Source organism: Aquarana catesbeiana, linkage group LG06, assembly GCF_042186555.1.
Source record: "Aquarana catesbeiana isolate 2022-GZ linkage group LG06, ASM4218655v1, whole genome shotgun sequence".
In the NCBI taxonomy this organism is placed as follows: Eukaryota; Metazoa; Chordata; class Amphibia; order Anura; family Ranidae; genus Aquarana; species Aquarana catesbeiana.
In genome coordinates this window covers 355,383,753-355,402,678 of record NC_133329.1, presented here as the reverse complement: position 1 = coordinate 355,402,678, position 18,926 = coordinate 355,383,753, and the positions used below count along the sequence as shown (strand labels likewise).

Sequence of the window (18,926 nt, the reverse complement as noted above, 5' to 3'; positions counted from 1 at the left end):
GAACAGGCCCTCAATCAATTTGATAAAGGTGGAAAAGGGTGAATCCAGATGGGATGGAATGGGATGATCTGGATACAGGTGTGTGTGATAAAATCAAATCATTCTATCCCTATCTCCTATTCATGATGATATCATTTTTAACACTACGGATTCTCGTTGAATAAGCTCACAGGCCTGTAAGTTGCTGGCATTATTTTTTCTTTTTTTTTTTTTTGGAATGCCTATGACATCCAGTAGAGTGCTACCTCCCATTTTGCAATTTTTAAATGCGATCTGACTTTTTTTGAGACATCAGCTGCTTTAATAATCTTCAATAGAGGAGGTGAGAATCAACTCTGATCTTTCTTACTACAACCAGCCAGCCTCCAGCTATCCATCTATCCAGTAAAAACCTTCATCATCCATTTGTGAACTATACATTGGTTGGCCACTAGGAGACGGTATAACACTGCAATAGATTTTCTGGTGTTGCTTTGCACCGTCTATTTCCATCTCTTTGTTATTGTCAAATCATATCCATCCATTTTATTCCTGTCTGACAGAGACTATACTTCATAATTATCAATGTTTTTAAACCAGCATAGTATATAGATGGTTTTCGGCACCTCCCGTCAATCTTAGATGAGCCTGAAATAGATGTACAAAACTGAATGAACTGAAATGCTTTGTTATTCGTGCTTGTTAAGGTGTACTTTTTGTTTTATTTTTATTTTCTGAGATGAGAAGTAAAAACTTGAATCCAGACCTTTCTGCTGCTTCTGCCTTCAGTGAAAATGAAAGGTAAAGTAAACGAACGTTATTGACTATGATTGTTCTTCCTAGACATGCAATGTAAATAGACACAGAAAGTGAGGGAAAGAATTTAATGCCTACATCCTGGTTAGATTTACCAAAAAAACAAGTAATCTAGCCTTTGTTAAAAAAAAAAAAAACATATAGTAAAAAAAGCTCAGGCTGCTATACTTATTTAAAACCCAGAGCTGTCCCCACAGTAACCCCCCTTCTCTACAAGATTGTCCTTAGTTTTCTGGATTAAATGACGTCCAGCATCATTATCCTCAGCAGACTGAGGACTCTTCTGTGAAGGCAGGACATCATGGGACCCTCTTACACAACAGCGCCCTTCAGTGTACTGGTCATCATGGTCCTTCACCTTTTAAATCAGTAAGGAGGTTGAGGTGAAATGGGACCTGCAATGTCAAAAGACTGAAAAACTTTGGAAAAGGTATAATAAAGGCTTAAACACACTGGAGACCTTTTGAGGGAAGGATTGGGGAGGGGGGAAGAGGTGTAAACTAGGGTGAAAAGTTTAGGAACCCCTGTCAGGTGTTTCCTCCATTGGAAAGCTTTTTTTCTCACTTCCGGTTCTGGAAATCTCAACAGGGATAAATAGAGCAGAAGCAGCCTGCCATATGTCCTAAATTTCCCATATATATGATATGTTATATGACAAATCTTAAGGTGCTGTGGGTATACCTGCAAGATCAGCTTGGGCCAATTTCTGATGAACAGTGGGCATTGGCACTGTCGGCAATACCCCTGGCCTCTCTATCTCCAACTCAAAATTTAACACAACTATTCATCCTACATAGGGTACATTATACACCAGAGAAATTATTTAAATGGAAACGGAGGCAAACAGACCAATGTCCTAGATGTAAAGGGAGGGCTGCCAACTTAATACACATGATATGGAGATGCCCTAAACTCCATCGCTATTGGTACGGGGTGGTATCTATGATTAATAATGTATTTGAGATTGAGATGTCTATAGAACCAGGGGGTGTCTCCTGGGTATCCTGTATGAACTAAGAACTCCGGGGGAATACACGGTATCAATAAATAGAAGTTTATTTCAAGCTCGTAAGCTTATCGCACAAAAATGGTTGTCACCATATCCACCTACAGTAGCAGAATGGAAAATGCAAGTAAGGGAAACCATAATTAAGGAAAAATATACCTTTTTACATAGAGGCAGTCTAGGGAAATTTGACAAATATGGAGAAGATGGTTTGATATTCTGGAGGTATGGCGAGAGGGGTCCGGATAGATGTGGAAGCGATGGGGAGAGAGGGGGGAGCATGGGGGCCAGGGGTGATGGGTTTTTTCTTTTTTTCTTCCTGTTTTTTTGTCTTTGTTGATGATTTATTTTTGGGTTATTCCCTCTCTATACATGCTTGGGTTGTATGTTGTTATCATTGTCCATGATGTTTGTATATAAAAGAAAGAAATAATTATTTGATTAAAAAAAAAAAATTCCCCCATATGCCAAGATTGGAAAGACATTTTGTATGGTATTTTTTTATTTAAGGTGTAAGGTCCCCATTAGATTGTTTTTTTACATCAGAGTCCTGATCTCAGTCCCCTTTATATCAGAGCCTCCTTTACATCAGAATCCCCCCACCCTCCCTTCGTCAAGGTCCCCCGTTATGTCAGGGTCCTTATCAGAGCCTCCTGTTACCTCACATTCCCTGTAAGTGTTGAAGATCACCGCACCCCCCATACAAAGTCCAGGTGTGGGTTGGGGGTGTTGAAGCACAGACCATAGGCAGCCTCTGCTGACTTTAATCCTCAATCAATGCACATTGAGGATATTCCACTGTCCCTAGCTGTGGGCAGATACAATTGTGTAGATTGGAGACCCCTGGTCTAGAAGCTGCTTCCTGTCCCTGAGCTGCCAACTACAGCTGTTGTGAACTTTAGGCCTCATGCACAGTGGACGTTTTTTCTGCTGCTCCTAGGGGTGTTCTGTGTTTCCTTTTTTCCCCTGCCTCTAAATGCCCCTGCATCTTAGCCTATGTGTCCATGCATACTTAGGCATTTAGACAAGTTTAAAGGCAGAAAAGAATATACACAGCTAGTGCGCCCAGGAGCAGCAGAGGTTTGGCGGAAAAAACACTTGACGTGCCTAAGCGCTAGGTTAATTTAGCGCTTGAGCATTATTTTGTTTCTGTGGCAAGAATAAATTATTATTCTGGTCAATGAAATGAATTACCGTCTAAGAGTTTGAAGCGACAAAACGAGTTACATGCGTTTACAGCCATCAAGCATTCTTTCTGCCAAAACACTGCAGCCAGGAGGAAAGGCGTCTAGGAGAGTTGGTAAAACATCCATTGTGCAAATGGTTTATGATATAGACTATATTGCCAAAAGTATTGGGACACCTGCCTTTACACGCACGTGAATTTAATGGCATCCCAGTCTTAGTCCGTAGGGTTCAATATTTAGTTAGGCAAACCCTTTGAAACTATAACAGTTTCAACTCTTCTGGGAAAGCTGTCCACAAGGTTTAGGAGTGTCTATGGGAATGTTTGACCATTCTACAGAAGTGCATTTGTGAGATCAGGCACTGATGTTGGACAAGAAGGCTTGGCTTGCAGTCTCCGCTCTAATTCATCCCAAAGGTGTTCTATCAGGTTGAGGTCAAGACTCCAAGTTCCTTCACCCCATATTCACTTATCCATGTCTTTTATGGACCTTTTATGGGAATGTTTGACCATTCTTCCAAAGTACATTCGTGAGGTCAGACACTGATATGAACGAGAAGGCTTGGCTCGCAGTCTCTGCTCTAATTCTTCCCAAAAGTATTCTATCGGGTTGAGGTAAGGAGTCTTACTTTGTGCACTGGTCCAAATCATTTGGTGGAGGGGGGATTATGGTGTGGATTTATTTCTCAGGGGTTGGGCTTGGCCCCTTAGTTTCAGTGAAGGGAACACTTAAGGCATCAGCATACAAAGACATTTTGGATAATTTCATGCTCCGAACAGTTTGGGATGACCTCTTTCTGTCCCAACATGGCTGCGCATCAGTGCACAAAGCAAGATCCAAAAAGTCATGGATGAGCGAGTTTGAGGTGGCGGAGCTTGACTGGCCTGCACAGAGTCCTGACCTCAACCTGATAGAACACCTTTGGAATGAATTAGAGCAGAGACTGCGAGCCAGGCCTTCTCTCCAACATCAGTGCCTGATCTCACAAATGTTCTTCTGCAAGAATGGGCAAACGTTCCCATAGACACACTCCTAAACCTTGTAGACAGCCTTCCCTGAAGAGTTGAAGCTGTTATAAAGGGTGGGCCAATTCAGTATTGAACCCTACGGATTGACACTGGGATGCCATTAAAGTTCATGTGTGTGTAAAGGCAGACATCCCAATACTTTTGACAATCTTATGTCCATCTCTCAGGTTTTTTACTGCTTTCTATTGATCACAGGGTTGAAGATTTTCATGAGCACAGGAAAAAAAAGTGGAAATCTTCCAATGTGAACATTTTTTACGGTGAAATCTAAGAAGGGTTCCTGTTCACTTTTTAGATATTTCTTCTAAATTCCTGTTGCATCTACAGGGAAGAAAATTAAGGGAAAGCACTCCATTGGGTCATTTCCTATTTTTATCTCAAAGACTGCATTTTGGCTTTTAGATTTACTTTAACGTTTAGCATTAGCTCTGAGTGCAATGGAATGACCAATAAATATAGTGGAATTTTCAGTAAAGAAATAATAAAAAATGATATCAAACATAGTTATCAAATACAAACTATAAATGTTCATCATTTAGGTAGTATTTGTAACATTTACGTTTGTAAAAAATACTTTGTGTTTATAGCTCAATTCGTATATTTAAACACCAATAAATATACATTTAAAACCAAAACATTTGCCAATTAGCACAAATTTGCATCAGAAGTTATCACTGAGCCTGAAAGTCTGAAACAGAGGATTTACATTGCTCATCTTGCTGTCTTATATCCTGCATTGCTTCTGGGGTTTTATTTTATTTTTTTTTATTTTTATTTTTATTTTTTTTCATTTAGGTTTGGAGTGGGGAGCATTTACATCTTCTGAATATTTACACAGGGCAGTTTTAACAGCTGTTCTAAAATCTGTCAGTTTGCTTTAAATGATGATATGTTGCCTGTCATTCCAACTTCTTAGTATGTTTGCTGTAAGCCCCAAAACATTTTCAGATTTAAAGTGGCTCTGTACTTTTCTTCCCATGTAAACAGGAATCCAAATGTGTTGCCAGCATGCAGTGGTACTGGCTCTTATCCTTGGTTATATTTAGGATTGCCCCTTTCTAGTCTAGGGAAAATTGAGCAGGGGTGTGGGTGCTGCTGTGTGCTTAGTACGTGGGCAAGATCCAATTTGTGTGATTTAATTATAATGCGTACGTGCGTGCGCTAATTTTTTATTATTTAAAAAAAAAAAAAACATTTTTAGAATGGTTTAATAATGTGACAACAAAAATACATGAACAAACCACAAAAATGTTTATATAAGAATGTCAAAAAAATACAGTTTAGCAAAAAAAAAAAAAAAAAATTAAAGGGGAGTAATAAATTAAAGTTTTACTAAACCCAGGACCCTGCATTCGCTATATCTGGTCTCCCACAGTACACAAAACATGGACATGTAATTATTTTAGTAAATATAAACTGCTAAATACCTTTTCTCATCAGCAGTATATAGCAGTCTTGTGACTTCTATCAGTGTCTGGCCAAGCACTGGTTAAAGCTTGTAGGGGGAGTTTTCGTTCTACTCTGACTGTCCTATGAGGCTACAGGACCCCTGACCCTCTGTCTGGACAGTGCTGATTGGTCCTGTGCTGATCACATGCACCCTCTCCAGGAAAAAAAAAACTCTCTAGCAATGCACACCAAACTGAGCATGTGTAGAGTGACTCCAAAGGCTCTGTCTTATCAGATGGGTTGGGGACAGTAAAAGAAGGGGAGGATTAGAGAAGATAGAATCAGACAGGATTGTGATTTTTTTTTTTTCTCCCTTTTTATTGGTTGAACTAGATGAACTTTTTTCAACCAGACTAACTATGTAACTATGACAGCCTTTTTAAAAGCCTTTTTTTGCGGAGGAATAACCTCTTAGGTTCCATGGTGAGTATAACAAGCATGCTTTACTGCATAATCATATACAGACTGATTTTACTGTTGTGGCTTTAGTACCACTTTAAGGTGGGAAGTTCTGCTTTAAGGACTTGTCCCCCACTCCTCTTGAACAATTGGCACTTTTGAGGAGCGGGGGGGGGGGGGGGGGGTCAGGTACCCTCTCCCACTCCGCCTAGGCAATCAAAGCATAGGTTCTTCTCTCCCCCCCCCCCCCTCCTGCAGTCTTCTGGGACACGTGACAGGTCCCAGAAGAATACATCCACCATTCACGATGTGCAGCGCTGCTCGTGCATGCGCAATGGGCACCCGGCTGTGAAGCTGCAGGCTGTCACAGCCAGGTGCCCATAGTAAGGATGCTGGCCTGAGGAAAGAAGACAGCGGGTGAGACTGACTGGGGTGAGCACACTGCTGGATTGTGGGACAAGTGAGTGGCTGTTTTTTGAAAGTCGGCCACTACAGTTTTTGCTGACTTTTATTTTTTCCACAGGAGACTGAAACTCTGCTTTAAGATAGGCAAGTTATCGAAGGGTGAATAAGGGGGTCAAATATAATTATTTATTTTAACACTTGCAAGTTTCTTGTAATGGACATTATAGGTAGATTAAAGGGTAGGTATCTGATCTGCATACAAACCCTAAACATAAAATATAACTATATATTTTTTTTTTATGAATAAAGACTGTCTGCAGGTTTCATTCACACAAGAGCTGCTCCTGGTGCTCTGACACAGAATAATGCCCCGTACACACGGTCGGATTTTCCGATGGAAAATGTCCGATCGGAGCGTGTTGTCGGAAATTCCGACTGTGTGTGAGCTCCATCGGACATTTTCCATCGGATTTTCCGACACACAAAGTGCCACGCATGCTCAGAATAAATAAAGTGATGAAAGCTATTGGCCACTGCCCCGTTTATAGTCCCGACGTACGTGTTTTACGTCACCGCGTTTAGAACGATGGGATTTTCCGACAACTTTGTGTGACCGTGTGTATGCAAGACAAGTTTGGGCCAACATCCGTCGGAAAAAATTCTAGGATTTTGTTGTCGGAATGTCCGAACAAAGTCCGACCGTGTGTACGGGGCATAAGACCCAGCTGTCAAACTGGCACCCCAGGACGGTTGAGGAGGGGGTGGGATCTGGTTTGCTCTGCAGAGTGTTCACACCAGACACACTACATAAAAACTACAAAATTAGAAGTTATAAAAAATAGACTGACCATCAGTTTCTTTGAGAAGATACTGCTGTACTTCACATTGTTTCTGATGGAAAGTATTTTGGTTCTTTTTGTTTTCCTTATTATAACATTTGCACTAAGTGCAAGAGTTACACATTTAGGACAGAATCATTTTTTATCTTGTAAATATTTTATCAAATGGGCAAAGAACATTTTAGCCTACCACCATGGTTCTCTACTGTTGCTGCAGCGTGTGCCAGAACTGTGGTTTAAAACACTCCATCAACATGTAGTAAGGCTCCCATATAGTCCACCCTTGTGTGATCAGAATGTCACAATACTAAAAAATGCCGACCACCCTGTCCCATCAGGGAATTCGTGGCTCTCACATACCAATATGTACTATGGAAGAATGGCACCCAAGTGAACAGTTGGTGGCACGGGATACGCTTATCCTTCTTCTGTTTAGGGGAAGTAACTGAGTCGGAGCTGTGTATAGCCGACTGCATTAACTCTTTTCTACATTTACCACTCTACTTCGTCCTCCATTACCTCCTCCCACTAACTTACTCACTGCCCAGGAGATTGCTAATCACTACAGATATCACGCTCTACAGATATCTCCCTCACTTTACACTCGTTGTCCCCTTGCACAATCAATACTTCCCTCTTTTTGCTACTATAGAGGAAGTCACTAAACTTTTTTTCCTAACGCCCACCTAACCTCCTGCCTCTCAAATACTACGGTCACCATCTAACTCTATCCTACACTCTTTAACTCATATCTTCAACCTCTCACTCTCTACTGGCATCTTCCCTAACCCTCTAAAACATGAGCTAGTCACTCCTATATTAAAAAAGGCCTTACTAGACCCCACCAATCTTAATAGACTAAGACCCATCTCTTTACTCCCTTTTGCCTCCAAACTCTTTGAACGTTTAATCTACAACCAACTGAGCGACCACCTCATTGAGAATAACCTTCTTGATCCCCTTCAGTCTGGATTTCGCCCACAGCACTCCACAGAAACTGCCCTCCTAAAACTCAAAAACGACTTACTAACAGCCAAAACCAACGGTCCTTATTGAATACTCTTACTCTTGGACCTTTCCGCTGCCTTTATTACAGTTGACCACCCCCTTCTCCTTAAACTCAATTTTCTTGGTCTCCATGGCTGCACTCTCCGTTGGTTCGAATCTTCCCTATCTCATCGCACCTTCAGTGTCACTTACAACTCCACTTCCTCCTCTCCAACTCCTCTTACCGACCGTTGGGGTCCCCCAAGGTTCTGTCCTTGGACCTCTACTATTCTCGATCTACACGTCCTCCCTGGGTCAGCTCATAGCCTCCCATGGCTTCCACTACCATTTATATGCTGATGACACCCAAATCTATCTCTCTGCCCCTCAGCTCACCCCATCAATCTCCTCACGAATCACTGATCTACTAACAGACATATCAGCCTGGATGTCAAACTCCTTCCTCAAAATGAACTCTTAATATTTCCTCCCTCACGTGCCCCTTCCCCTGACTTCTCTATCAAGAATAATAGCACATTTATCAGTCTGTCCCCACATACCAGGGTGCTAGGGGTAACCTTAGACTCTGAACTGTCCTTTCAGTCCCACATACAATCCCTGTCAAATCATGCCGCCTTAGCCTCCGCAACATTTCCAGAATACACCCCTTTTAAACTAAAGACACCACCAAGCTTCTAATTCACTCCCAGGTTATCTCTCGCCTCAACTACTGCAACTCCCTCCTTATTGTCTTACCTTTACATAGACTATCCCCCCTTCAGTCCATAAGGAATGCCGCTGCAAGACTCATCCACCTTACCAACCATTCCGTGTTCTCCACCCCTCTCTGCCAATCCCTCCACTGGCTTCCACTCACCCAACGAATAAAATTCAAAGTACTAACAATAATTTACAAAGCCATCCATAACGCTGCCCCAGCTACATCGCTAACCTAGTCCCAAAATACCAACCAAGCCGCTTTCTTTGGTCCTCCCAAGACCTCCTGCTCTCTAGCTCCCTTGTCACCTCCTCCCATGCTCGCCTCCAGGATTTCTCCAGAGCTTCTCCCATCCCTTGGAACGCCCTACCCCAATCAGGCCGACTGTCGCCTAATCTATCCATCTTTAGATGATCCCTGAAAACCCTTCTCTTTAAAGAAGCCTATCCCACTTCTAACACTGTCCTGCTTCCTCCATCAGCTCATCCACCACAGCTATTACCTTTTGTATCAATTGACTCTTCCTTTTTAAATTGTAAGCTCTAATAAACAGGGCCCTCTGATTCCTCTTGTACCAAATTGTAATGTAACTATAATGTCTGCCTTTATTTTGTTAAGCGCTGTTTATTTTGTTGATGCTATATAAAACCTGTATAATAATAATAATTAAACATTTTAGTTAGAGAGACCCTGCAAGCAAGCACCTTTTGCTGTTTCCCCTCTTTAGAAAACCCAGCCCAACTAACAGACTCCTGAAAGTCTCAGATAAAGGACACAATCTCTTCCTCTCTCCTAGCATGGATAAAACTTTTTGGTTTAGTCAGTTACACAGAGATTATCCTTATTAAAAAAAACACCACAACAACTTTTCAAACAGTAGAAATAAACTGTGTATTATATGTAAAACGGATATAAAAAAAATTCTGGGTATAAGCCTTGTACATTTCTAAAAATGAAAGCCAACCTCTGGGCAAAACAAATAATAATAATCCTGCCCCCCCCCCCCCCCCCACCACCACCACCACCTATACTTATCTAATATGTCTTTAAAAAACAAAAAAGGGACCCCCCCCCCTTCATTTTAAATGAAAAGGAAGACTGATAAGGGCTGTCAGTGTTTTTAGCATATTGATGTTTTTATTTACAAAAAAAAAGTTGTGATTAGCGAAGGGTGAATAGTGTGGGAAAGGAAGGATTTTTTTTTTTTAAACCCAGGGATGAGTTTTAGAATACAATCGGCCAAAAACCATTCGACTTTCCCTTTTAATTATCCACCATCCCAAGCATCCTGAATCATTAACGTGCACACTTTCTCCTTACCAGTCCCGTTCTTTGTTGATAAAACTGCACATGTTAACACACATCAGCGTTGGCTGTCCCTCCTTTCTTAGTATAGCTTATTTCCATATTCTATAATTAGCCTTCCTGGGTAATATGTGTTTGGCACTAACCAGCCACCAGTAACACTAATTAGCCCACAGTGTTCTTTCTTAGGGCCGTTATTACTTACATTTTTTTTTTCTTATTAGTTTTCATTACCATTCACTAGTATTAGTTGTTAAGTGTAATTCTTTGCTTTTGTAAGCATTTATTAGCACGTTACTCTATTTTTCTAACAGTTCACAGCATATGCTGGTTGTATTTGCAAGCATTTATTAGCAATCCTGTCATCTGTAATTAGTACCCACTAACACGGGGCCTATCTTCCTATATTCATTGTTATTCACATGAAATAAATATCATTAGCACAATTTTTTACCATTTTTACCATTAATATTAAGTATTTTTATCTGCCATAGCTCACTCTGCTTCCAATATAATAATAATTATTATTAATCTACTCACATCCCTGTACATTCTTATGCAGGTGTGTGTATACCAGTAATAAGCAATTTGTATTCCTACAGCTGTTGAGGAAGTATAATTTACAACATGAAGTGCCAGGCTCCGTTAATGTTAACCAGTATTATTGAATCTGTGTGAATTTGGACATCTTAGTAGAGGCAAGACTTTTCTTCCTCATGTCAGAGCTGGCTTCCTGATGGCTTGTGGGGGGCAATATTTAAGAAGCATCAGAATATAGCACAGATCCACAGGAGGAATGAAGCAGGGAGCTTAATTTTATCCTGGGTCTGGACATGCAGACATGGAAGTGATTTGCTTCCCCAAATATTAGTTAATTAAAATTATAATGGTTTTCAATCACTTATATATTTTGTGTGTGTGTATATGAATAATAATAAAAGCTTTGTGTGTATTTTGAACAGTCAAACATAACAAGGATTTCCACAGCACCATGGGTTATCTAAAAAGGCAGTACAGCAGACGTTTGCTTTGCAGCTCCCTTTGAAACCCCAGACTGAGGCCTGGCATATATGATTAACTGCAAATTCACTTTCACGTGTACCTTTAGAGCCTGTACACAAATTTTGATTTTCCTGTACACAAATGTACAGATGTAAAAACCAGCAGGGAGAGAGCAATTAAAAAAATTAAATAGAAAAACGTTTTCATTCAGTAGATTTGTATTGAATATTAAAGCGCAAACAAAGCAAAAGAAAAATGCATAGAGTTTTGATTACATGTTATTTGCTTGTGCAAGTAATAATTCACACGTAGAGACAATGTTCAGCAAAACAGACAACACATTTTTGGGGACGATAAGAACATCCAGTATATCACACTGATATATCGGTTAAATTGGTATAAGTTCTGCATATTGCCCACAATTGAATATGAAACAAAAAAGAAGGAAGAGTAAACATTTTAGAAGAAGAGGCAGAGAGATACTGGGCAGGAAGAGAGAGGAGAAAGGAGGAGGGGAGGTAGTCAGCTGGGGGGAGGTGACAATCAGCTCAGATATGAGTACACAAACGTGGTGGTTGCTTTAGATACAAAAGTCGGCAATGAAATTTTCATGGAAGGTAGTTGGTATTCCATGGTTCCCAGACTTGCCAAAACATAAACATACTGCCCTGAAGCCTAGCTGTCAGCTTTTCATTAAGCAAAGTCCAAAGAACTTGGGATTTAACCTCAGACACAGATGTGTTTGAGCTCTAGGCATTCGCTATCCTTTTTTTCTTAGCTGTGAGGATGTGGGTCAAGAGAGTAAATTGGGATTTGGTTTCCGATTTGAGAAGTGCTTTAAGAGGGCTCATTGGCAATGCTCTGCAAAAAAGGGTAACATGCCATATATTTGTTGCCAGAGCCCCTATACTACCAGGCAACTCCACCATGTGTGAATAAAAGAGCCGGCCTCTGAACAGCCACACAAGCAATGCAAAGAGCCATTAGGGTTAATATGTGCTAGTCTAATAGGGACCAGTGAATTGGTACTTTGTAGTTCGGTTCAACCGTAGTTGCATTATGAGTACGAAGGCAATATTTTGTGGTAGCTTTAGTCCCAGGGCTTATGGTCAATAGACAACTGTAAACCTTATTCCCACTTACTGACACAGTTTAGGTTACTGGTGTTTGTTTGGAGGTTAAGGTGCCATAAAGTAGAGTGATTAGCCCCTCAGAGTGGGGGTCATTTTTACATTTAGATTGAAAAGGTGTGAGGGTTAGAAAATCTCCCTTAAGGCGCACGGTTGATGTGCACAAGTCTGTATAACCTGTAGATAGCAACATTGTTAAGAGAGCAAGCAGTGGGTTTTCTGGAGGTTAGCAAAGGGTTTGAATCATCTAGGGGGTCAACAAAGAGTAAAGGAAATGTTTGAAGGCCCCAGGGAATTCAAAGACTTGGGGGGAAGGAGGGGTTGCGAATAATAGACAATAGTGGCATTTGGGGGAGAGCATCCTTCTTGAATACTTGACTGTCCCAGTGCTGTAATGAATGCTGTGTGATAGGGTTCAGAAGTGTTTTCTGGTCCCGAGGGTGCAGCCACAACAGGTTATGAATAGACAGGAGGGCGAGACCAACAACTTCCTGCTGAACCCCAAACAGTGTTTAGGAGCTGGTATAATATTTAGTCAGTTTAGCAATTTGTGCAGCTTGGTAATATCTCAAGAAGTTTGAGACACCCAGCCCCCTATTTGGTCTGGTTTGAAGCAACATGTTTAGAGATCCTTGGTTTACAGCCCCGCCACTTGAAACACATTACCTGACCTTGGATGGAGCTCATGAAAGATTCAGGAATTGGTAACTGTAAGACCCTAAGTGGCAACAATAAAAATTAAGTACCTACCTATTTTATTATCCCTATGTGCCCCAACCAGCACAGGTTGTGGGTAGCCCAATTCTGCAGGTGAGATTTGAGTTTCCTGACTAATGGGAGGATACCTGGCTTTAAGAAGAGTAGAATAATTATTCATCAAATTAACGCCCAGAAACTGTAGTTTGTGGTGTTCCCACTAATATTGACAGGTTTGTTGAAGATTGTGGAGCTGAGTGGGGGGAGGAACATATTTAGAGCTTTTGATTTTGTGGAATTAACCTGCAAGCCAAACTGCTTTAGGATCTTATGTAAATTGGGCTGGGAGATTAGGGTGTTGGCTATTGTCAGGATGACGTCATCCACAAAGCTGCTCAACTTGTAGTGGTGGACAGCTATTGACAGACCGATTTTTGTCTGGGGAGTCCCATATCAATAGCCAGAGCAAATAGGAGCAGAGATAGGGGGCAACCCTGGCTGGTTCCCTGCTTGATAGAAGGGGATTTAAAGCCTGCATACTTTACATATGGCATGGGGGAGTCAAAAAGTTTTAGATTAACAGGCAGAACTTGGGGCAACAGCCCCACTTCTCTAATATGTAAAAAAGGTAAGGCCAGGACACAGTGTTTGAAGGCCTTTTGTATATCAAGTGAAAAGAGCATAAGTGGTTTCTTCTCATAGAGACCTCAACCAGGAGAGCATTTTATGCATATTGTCACTAACCTATCAAATGGGAATAAAAGCGACTTGATCTTGGTGGATAAGGCCTCCTTTGCCTTGGTTCATCCTGGTGGCCAGAATTTTGGAGTGGAGTTGAATATTGACATTTATTAGGGATATTGGTCGGAAGGAAGACCAATTTGTGTCATTGGAGTTGGGTTTAGGAATCGTAGAGATATCAGCTAGTAGGGATCCTGGTTGAAAAGAATGTTGGTCACGGAGATCTATAAAAGCCTGGTGCAAAAGAGGGGCTAGAATATCTGTGGAGCATTTGTGAGAGGTTGAGAAGCCATCTGGTCCCAGTCTTTTGCGCGTTTTTAGTGTTTTGATAGGCAACACAACCTCTTCATCTTAAATTGGAGAGTCTAGTGCCTGGCAAAAGGCCACAGACATGCTGCTTTTTGTAGAAAAAGGTCAGTTGTCGAAAAAAACGAACAATTTGGGGGGCTGCTCATATACATGTGCTTCCCAGTATGGTGGTGATGGAGCTTGTGGGACGTGTCAACGTGCCCTAGTCTTCACACTAGCAGGGATCTGGCTCATTGGCCTTGAGATAGAATATGCACTTCATACATCGAATAGCTTTTTCTGACGGTCTACTAGAGCTTCTCTTCTGCTCTTGCAATGTACATATAATGCAATACACACAGATGTGGTAACATAATGCTGTGTTAAAAATTAAGCAGCATGTCGCTTTTATATAGCATTACTGCTTGTCAGCCGCCTCCATTAATTTTGATGGAAGTGCGCCGTAACTTCCCTGTAACTGCACCTATAGCATTTATGGCATGTTAGTGAAGTATTTATAAAGTATTAACTGGGTTCTGGGGGACAGGCAGTGGAGTTTCCTGTATCCCAGAATGCACTGGGAAATAATAGAGAATTAGGACAGAGCATCTCCAGCACGTTTGGTGTGGTAACACCATTGGCTGCTATGTGTGGGCAAAAACATCAACCAGCCAGCAATACTGACGGTGCCAGGCAGGAGCAGAGGCATTGAGCATTATTGCCAGTGGTAAAGCTTTTTGTGTCACCAAAATGTTGGTGCCAGCAAGAGTCAGTGCCTTCAGGTGACTGACAGTCCTTCCATGATCCTTTTTTGTTGGACCAAGCCAAGTGTCAAAGAGATCAAAAGTATATTAATCTGTCTTGCAAAGAATTACCAAAAATGCCGGCTATCGCACCACAACCCAATCATCCCTTAAAGCAGATCATTTCCTCTTCCCCTTTAAGAACTTCCCTCTGAAAATACAACACTTTCATGGGCATTTAAAACAAGCATTCTTGTTGCTTTTTCAACGCTTCAAAACCATGTTATAAGTGTTATAGCTATAACCTTAATGAGAATTTCTTAATTCTTCTTCATTACATGTGAACAAGCCCTTGAAGATCTGGGGGGGGTGGAGACTGCAGGGGGCGTGTCAGCAGGAGGCAGAGAAACAATAGCACACTGGTCTTACCAGTGATAAGCTGTTCGGTGAGGGGGCATGTCAGCACAACACTAACCATTGGAGGACAAGCAGACTGTGCACCCAGCACAGCTAGAAAACTGACCATGCTGGGATGAAAGTGCTACCAAGCCTAGTGTGGTCAGTTTGAAGTAAGAAAGCTGGGGGACTGGCAGGATTACCAAGTATTTCACACAAAGGAAACAATACATAGAGAACCAGATACTTTTTCATACATTTATGGCTGCAATTTCTGCCTACATTTCTCTGTACCTAGTAAAAGATCTACAGTATGTATTTTTTTTTTTAAATTGAAGATCGGTGGAACTGAAGCCATCAAAGAAGGTTGTGAAAACAGATCCATTGATTACTCTCTGTCTGTGTTCGATTGGGGAGATCTTCATTTCCTGTCTAGAAGACACAATAGTAAATAACTAATATCTACAATGTAAAGGGAAATTCCCTCTTACACATTTTGTGACTGGAACAGGTGTCCTGTTTGAATGATTTTCCTCTACCTCTGGTTCTGGTGACAACTCTGACAACCCATCATTTTATGTCTAGGTAACATTGGACACCAGTGCACCTAGAGAGGGCGAATCTCCCTACTGGTAACACAGACCGCAATACAATTCTGATATAAGATTTACGCTGAACCTGCCTTCTTTTTTTAAATAAATGAAATCAAGACCGAAATGGAGAGGGTGAAAATATGACTCTACTTGTAACTGGGTGAACTAACTAAATGCTTTGGCAGGGTTGGGTGTATACTGTTTATAGATTTAGTGAAAGATACCCAGGGGGTGTGTTTATATGAAAACATTCACATAGCTGATCAGCAAAATCGCATGTAAATTCATTCTTTGCGAATAGGGCAAAATTGAAAGTTCTTAGGCTATTTTTGTATTCAGTTCAAGAATGTGTGAATTGGGAAAATACCACATTATGGCCACTAGATGGTGCTATTATAGGAAAGAAGTATGCTCCTTAGCCCCATCTAGTGGTCACAATGTGGTATTATCCACATTCAAACTGCAGAGAATAAAACTTGAGAATATTAGATTTTGCACAGTTAGACAGGCAAAAAGCTATGTGGATTTTTTTAAATAAGTGCACCTCCTATTGTTTCTATAAGTGTTTGTTTGTTTTTTTTTTTTTTTGTTTTTTTTATGAATCAAGATTTTATAACCAATTTATTTTATATAGAATTATTTCAGTGACATACTTTATCAGTATTTAAGGTACAAGTGCTCATTGGTTGTGTTTTGCCTTTAAAAGACATTAGCATGCCGTAGATGTGTTTATTACCTTCTCTGCTAATGAACGCTTTAAACCAAAATGTTTTATACACAGGCAAAGCTTTGTGCGGGTTTTCTCGGATCTAAAGGAACAATTAAGTCGGATTTCCAAGTTATCTAGAAGTCAAAGCCGCCTTCTAAAGGGAGAAATCGCATCTAGTAATGGTATGATGTGCTTTCGATTTCACATTGAATGAAATGCATTCTTCCACATCTCCTAATCTAACTGTAAACGCTTCATACCTATAAAGAGGGTAACATTAGACTAAACACAGCAAGCATGGTTTTTGCATGAATGTGAACCTGTGAGGACAGGGATACAGAGCTTACCATAGCTGACTTGTATTGCTTTGCTTTGCGTTTTTTAAAGCGGTAGTAAACTTCTGTTTTTGTTTTTTGTTTTGTTTTTTTTAAACCTGCAAGGCAAAGTTTTATAATGTGCTAGTATGCATCGCATACTAGCACATTATGTGAAACTTGCCTTAAACTAAGCCATCCAGCGGCGCGCTGTCACCGCAGGGCTTCTATCTTCACCCAATCTTTGTTCCGGGTTGGCAGGCTTCGGTTCTTTGATTAGACGAGCTGAGATGATGTCACTCCCGCACATGCACACAGGAGCCGCTGTTCACGGCACAGGGCTCTGTAGGAACAGCACGGTATGCCATTCGTTCAAAGTGCATTCGCTGGTGACGTCATTGGCAGCTTCACAAGTAAATATCTCTTACATGGTTCACGTTTAGGAGATATTTACTTTACCTATAGGTAAGCCTTACTATAGGCTTAACTATAGGTAAAAATCGTCCACGGGAGTTTATTTTGCGGTAAAAGCAAGGAAGCATAAAAAACTATAATAATTTACTTTACTAAACAAACATGGTGTTCTCATAGGAAAAACAATTGAAAATGTAAAAAGCATCATAAAATATGCATACAATATACACATGCACAAAGTATCTATCCTTCCCAGCAAATTAGCATGGATAATGTATGCAAGAGGGATACACTAAAAATTAAGTTGGGTTGTAGATTTAGTGTCATTCCCAGGTAAGGTTCCTATTTTAAGTCTTTTTCTTTATGAGGGAGTCATCATCCAAGATCTTCCAGACTGCTTCTTGCTTATTGCAGTTTTGCAAAGGCTTCTCCCAGTTCCTTTGTGTCCTCTGCACATGGCTTGTTCAAGTCCCTTGTTCCCTCCCCCTACTTCCTGTAGCACACTTCTTGCCTTGAGCTCATGAACCAGTCCAGTGGGTTCATTAGCATATGAATAGGGGAAGCCCAGCTTCTAAAAACAATACATGGTCTTAAAAATGTTAATCCATATTTATGCTATAAAATCACTAAAGTAGCCATAGCAACACAATTTAAAGACGCGTGGCATTGGCGAATCAGTTAGTTTCAGCACCAAGATTGCAGCACTGCTCGTTTTTGGAGCAAACACTGGGTGGTTTTTGTCACCAATCCCAGAGCAGGATGGCTTCTGATAAGAAAAAAAGTAAGGATGGATTGGTAGGTGTTATCATTGTGTTGGGAAATAAGATTCAGGGATAGACTGAAGTTGAGTTTCAGAAAAACCGCTCAACATACAGTTAGAATACAGTATGTGGGAGGTTTATTCTGCCACATGATTTGTAATTCTGTCCTGAGATTCTGGCACCACTGCCAGACTGCACAGCCAGGGTGACCTGACTTATTTTTCTCTGCTGCAATTACGTTATTTTAGACACAATAATTTCACCAGTGGGTTTCTGTGCTTCTCTTTGCAATGCAAGCAGATTTTGGCTGTACATAGCTTCTTGAAAACATCACAGCACTTGATACTTGCCCCTGTACTCCCCTGACCCAGGGGAAAATTAAGATCAAAGCAACGTTTGGTGGATAAGGCATGGCAGATATGCAATTTCAAGAAAGTTTAAATGGTCGAAAAAAGACACAAGTCCATCAAGTCCAACCTATGTGTGTGATTATATGTCAGTATTACATTGTATATCCCTGTATGTTGCGGTCATTCAGGTGCTTATCTAATAGTTTCTTGAAACTATCGATGCCCCCTGCTGAGACCACCGCATGTGGAAGGGAATTCCACATCCTTGCCGCTCTTACAGTAAAGAACCCTCTATGTAGTTTAAGGCTAAACCTCTTTTCTTCTAATTTTAATGAGTGGCCACGAGTCTTGTTAAACTCCCTTCTGCGAAAAAGTTTTAGCCCTATTGTGAGGTCACCAGTATGGTATTTGTATATTGAAATCATATCCCCTCTCAAGCGTCTCTTCTCCAGAGAGAATAAGTTCAGTGCTCGCAACCTTTCCTCATAACTAACATCCTCCAGACCCTTTATTAGCTTAGTTGCCCTTCTGTCACGTTCCTGAAGGGGGGCTGAAATGACGAGGTCGGCCTCTCTTGTATCTCCAGCCCAGGTCCCACTGAGAGTGAAACAGAGGGAGCTGAGGGACGGGAGGCACATGAGTGCCTGCAGATGAAGACCCGGAAACCTGTA

The 18,926-nt window shown here is 41.0% G+C and overlaps 1 protein-coding gene across 4 annotated transcripts in view; it reads left to right on the top strand.

Moving 5' to 3' along the window:
- Positions 1-18,926, top strand: part of TANK (TRAF family member associated NFKB activator) — a 166,589-nt gene that overhangs the window by 114,850 nt on the left and 32,813 nt on the right. For all 4 annotated transcript variants that reach the window (XM_073634056.1, XM_073634054.1, XM_073634057.1 and 1 more), the window contains 2 exons: positions 719-780; positions 16,489-16,598. In XM_073634056.1, coding sequence (XP_073490157.1) covers positions 719-780; positions 16,489-16,598 — 172 coding nt within the window. The remainder of the gene's footprint in view (positions 1-718; positions 781-16,488; positions 16,599-18,926) is intronic.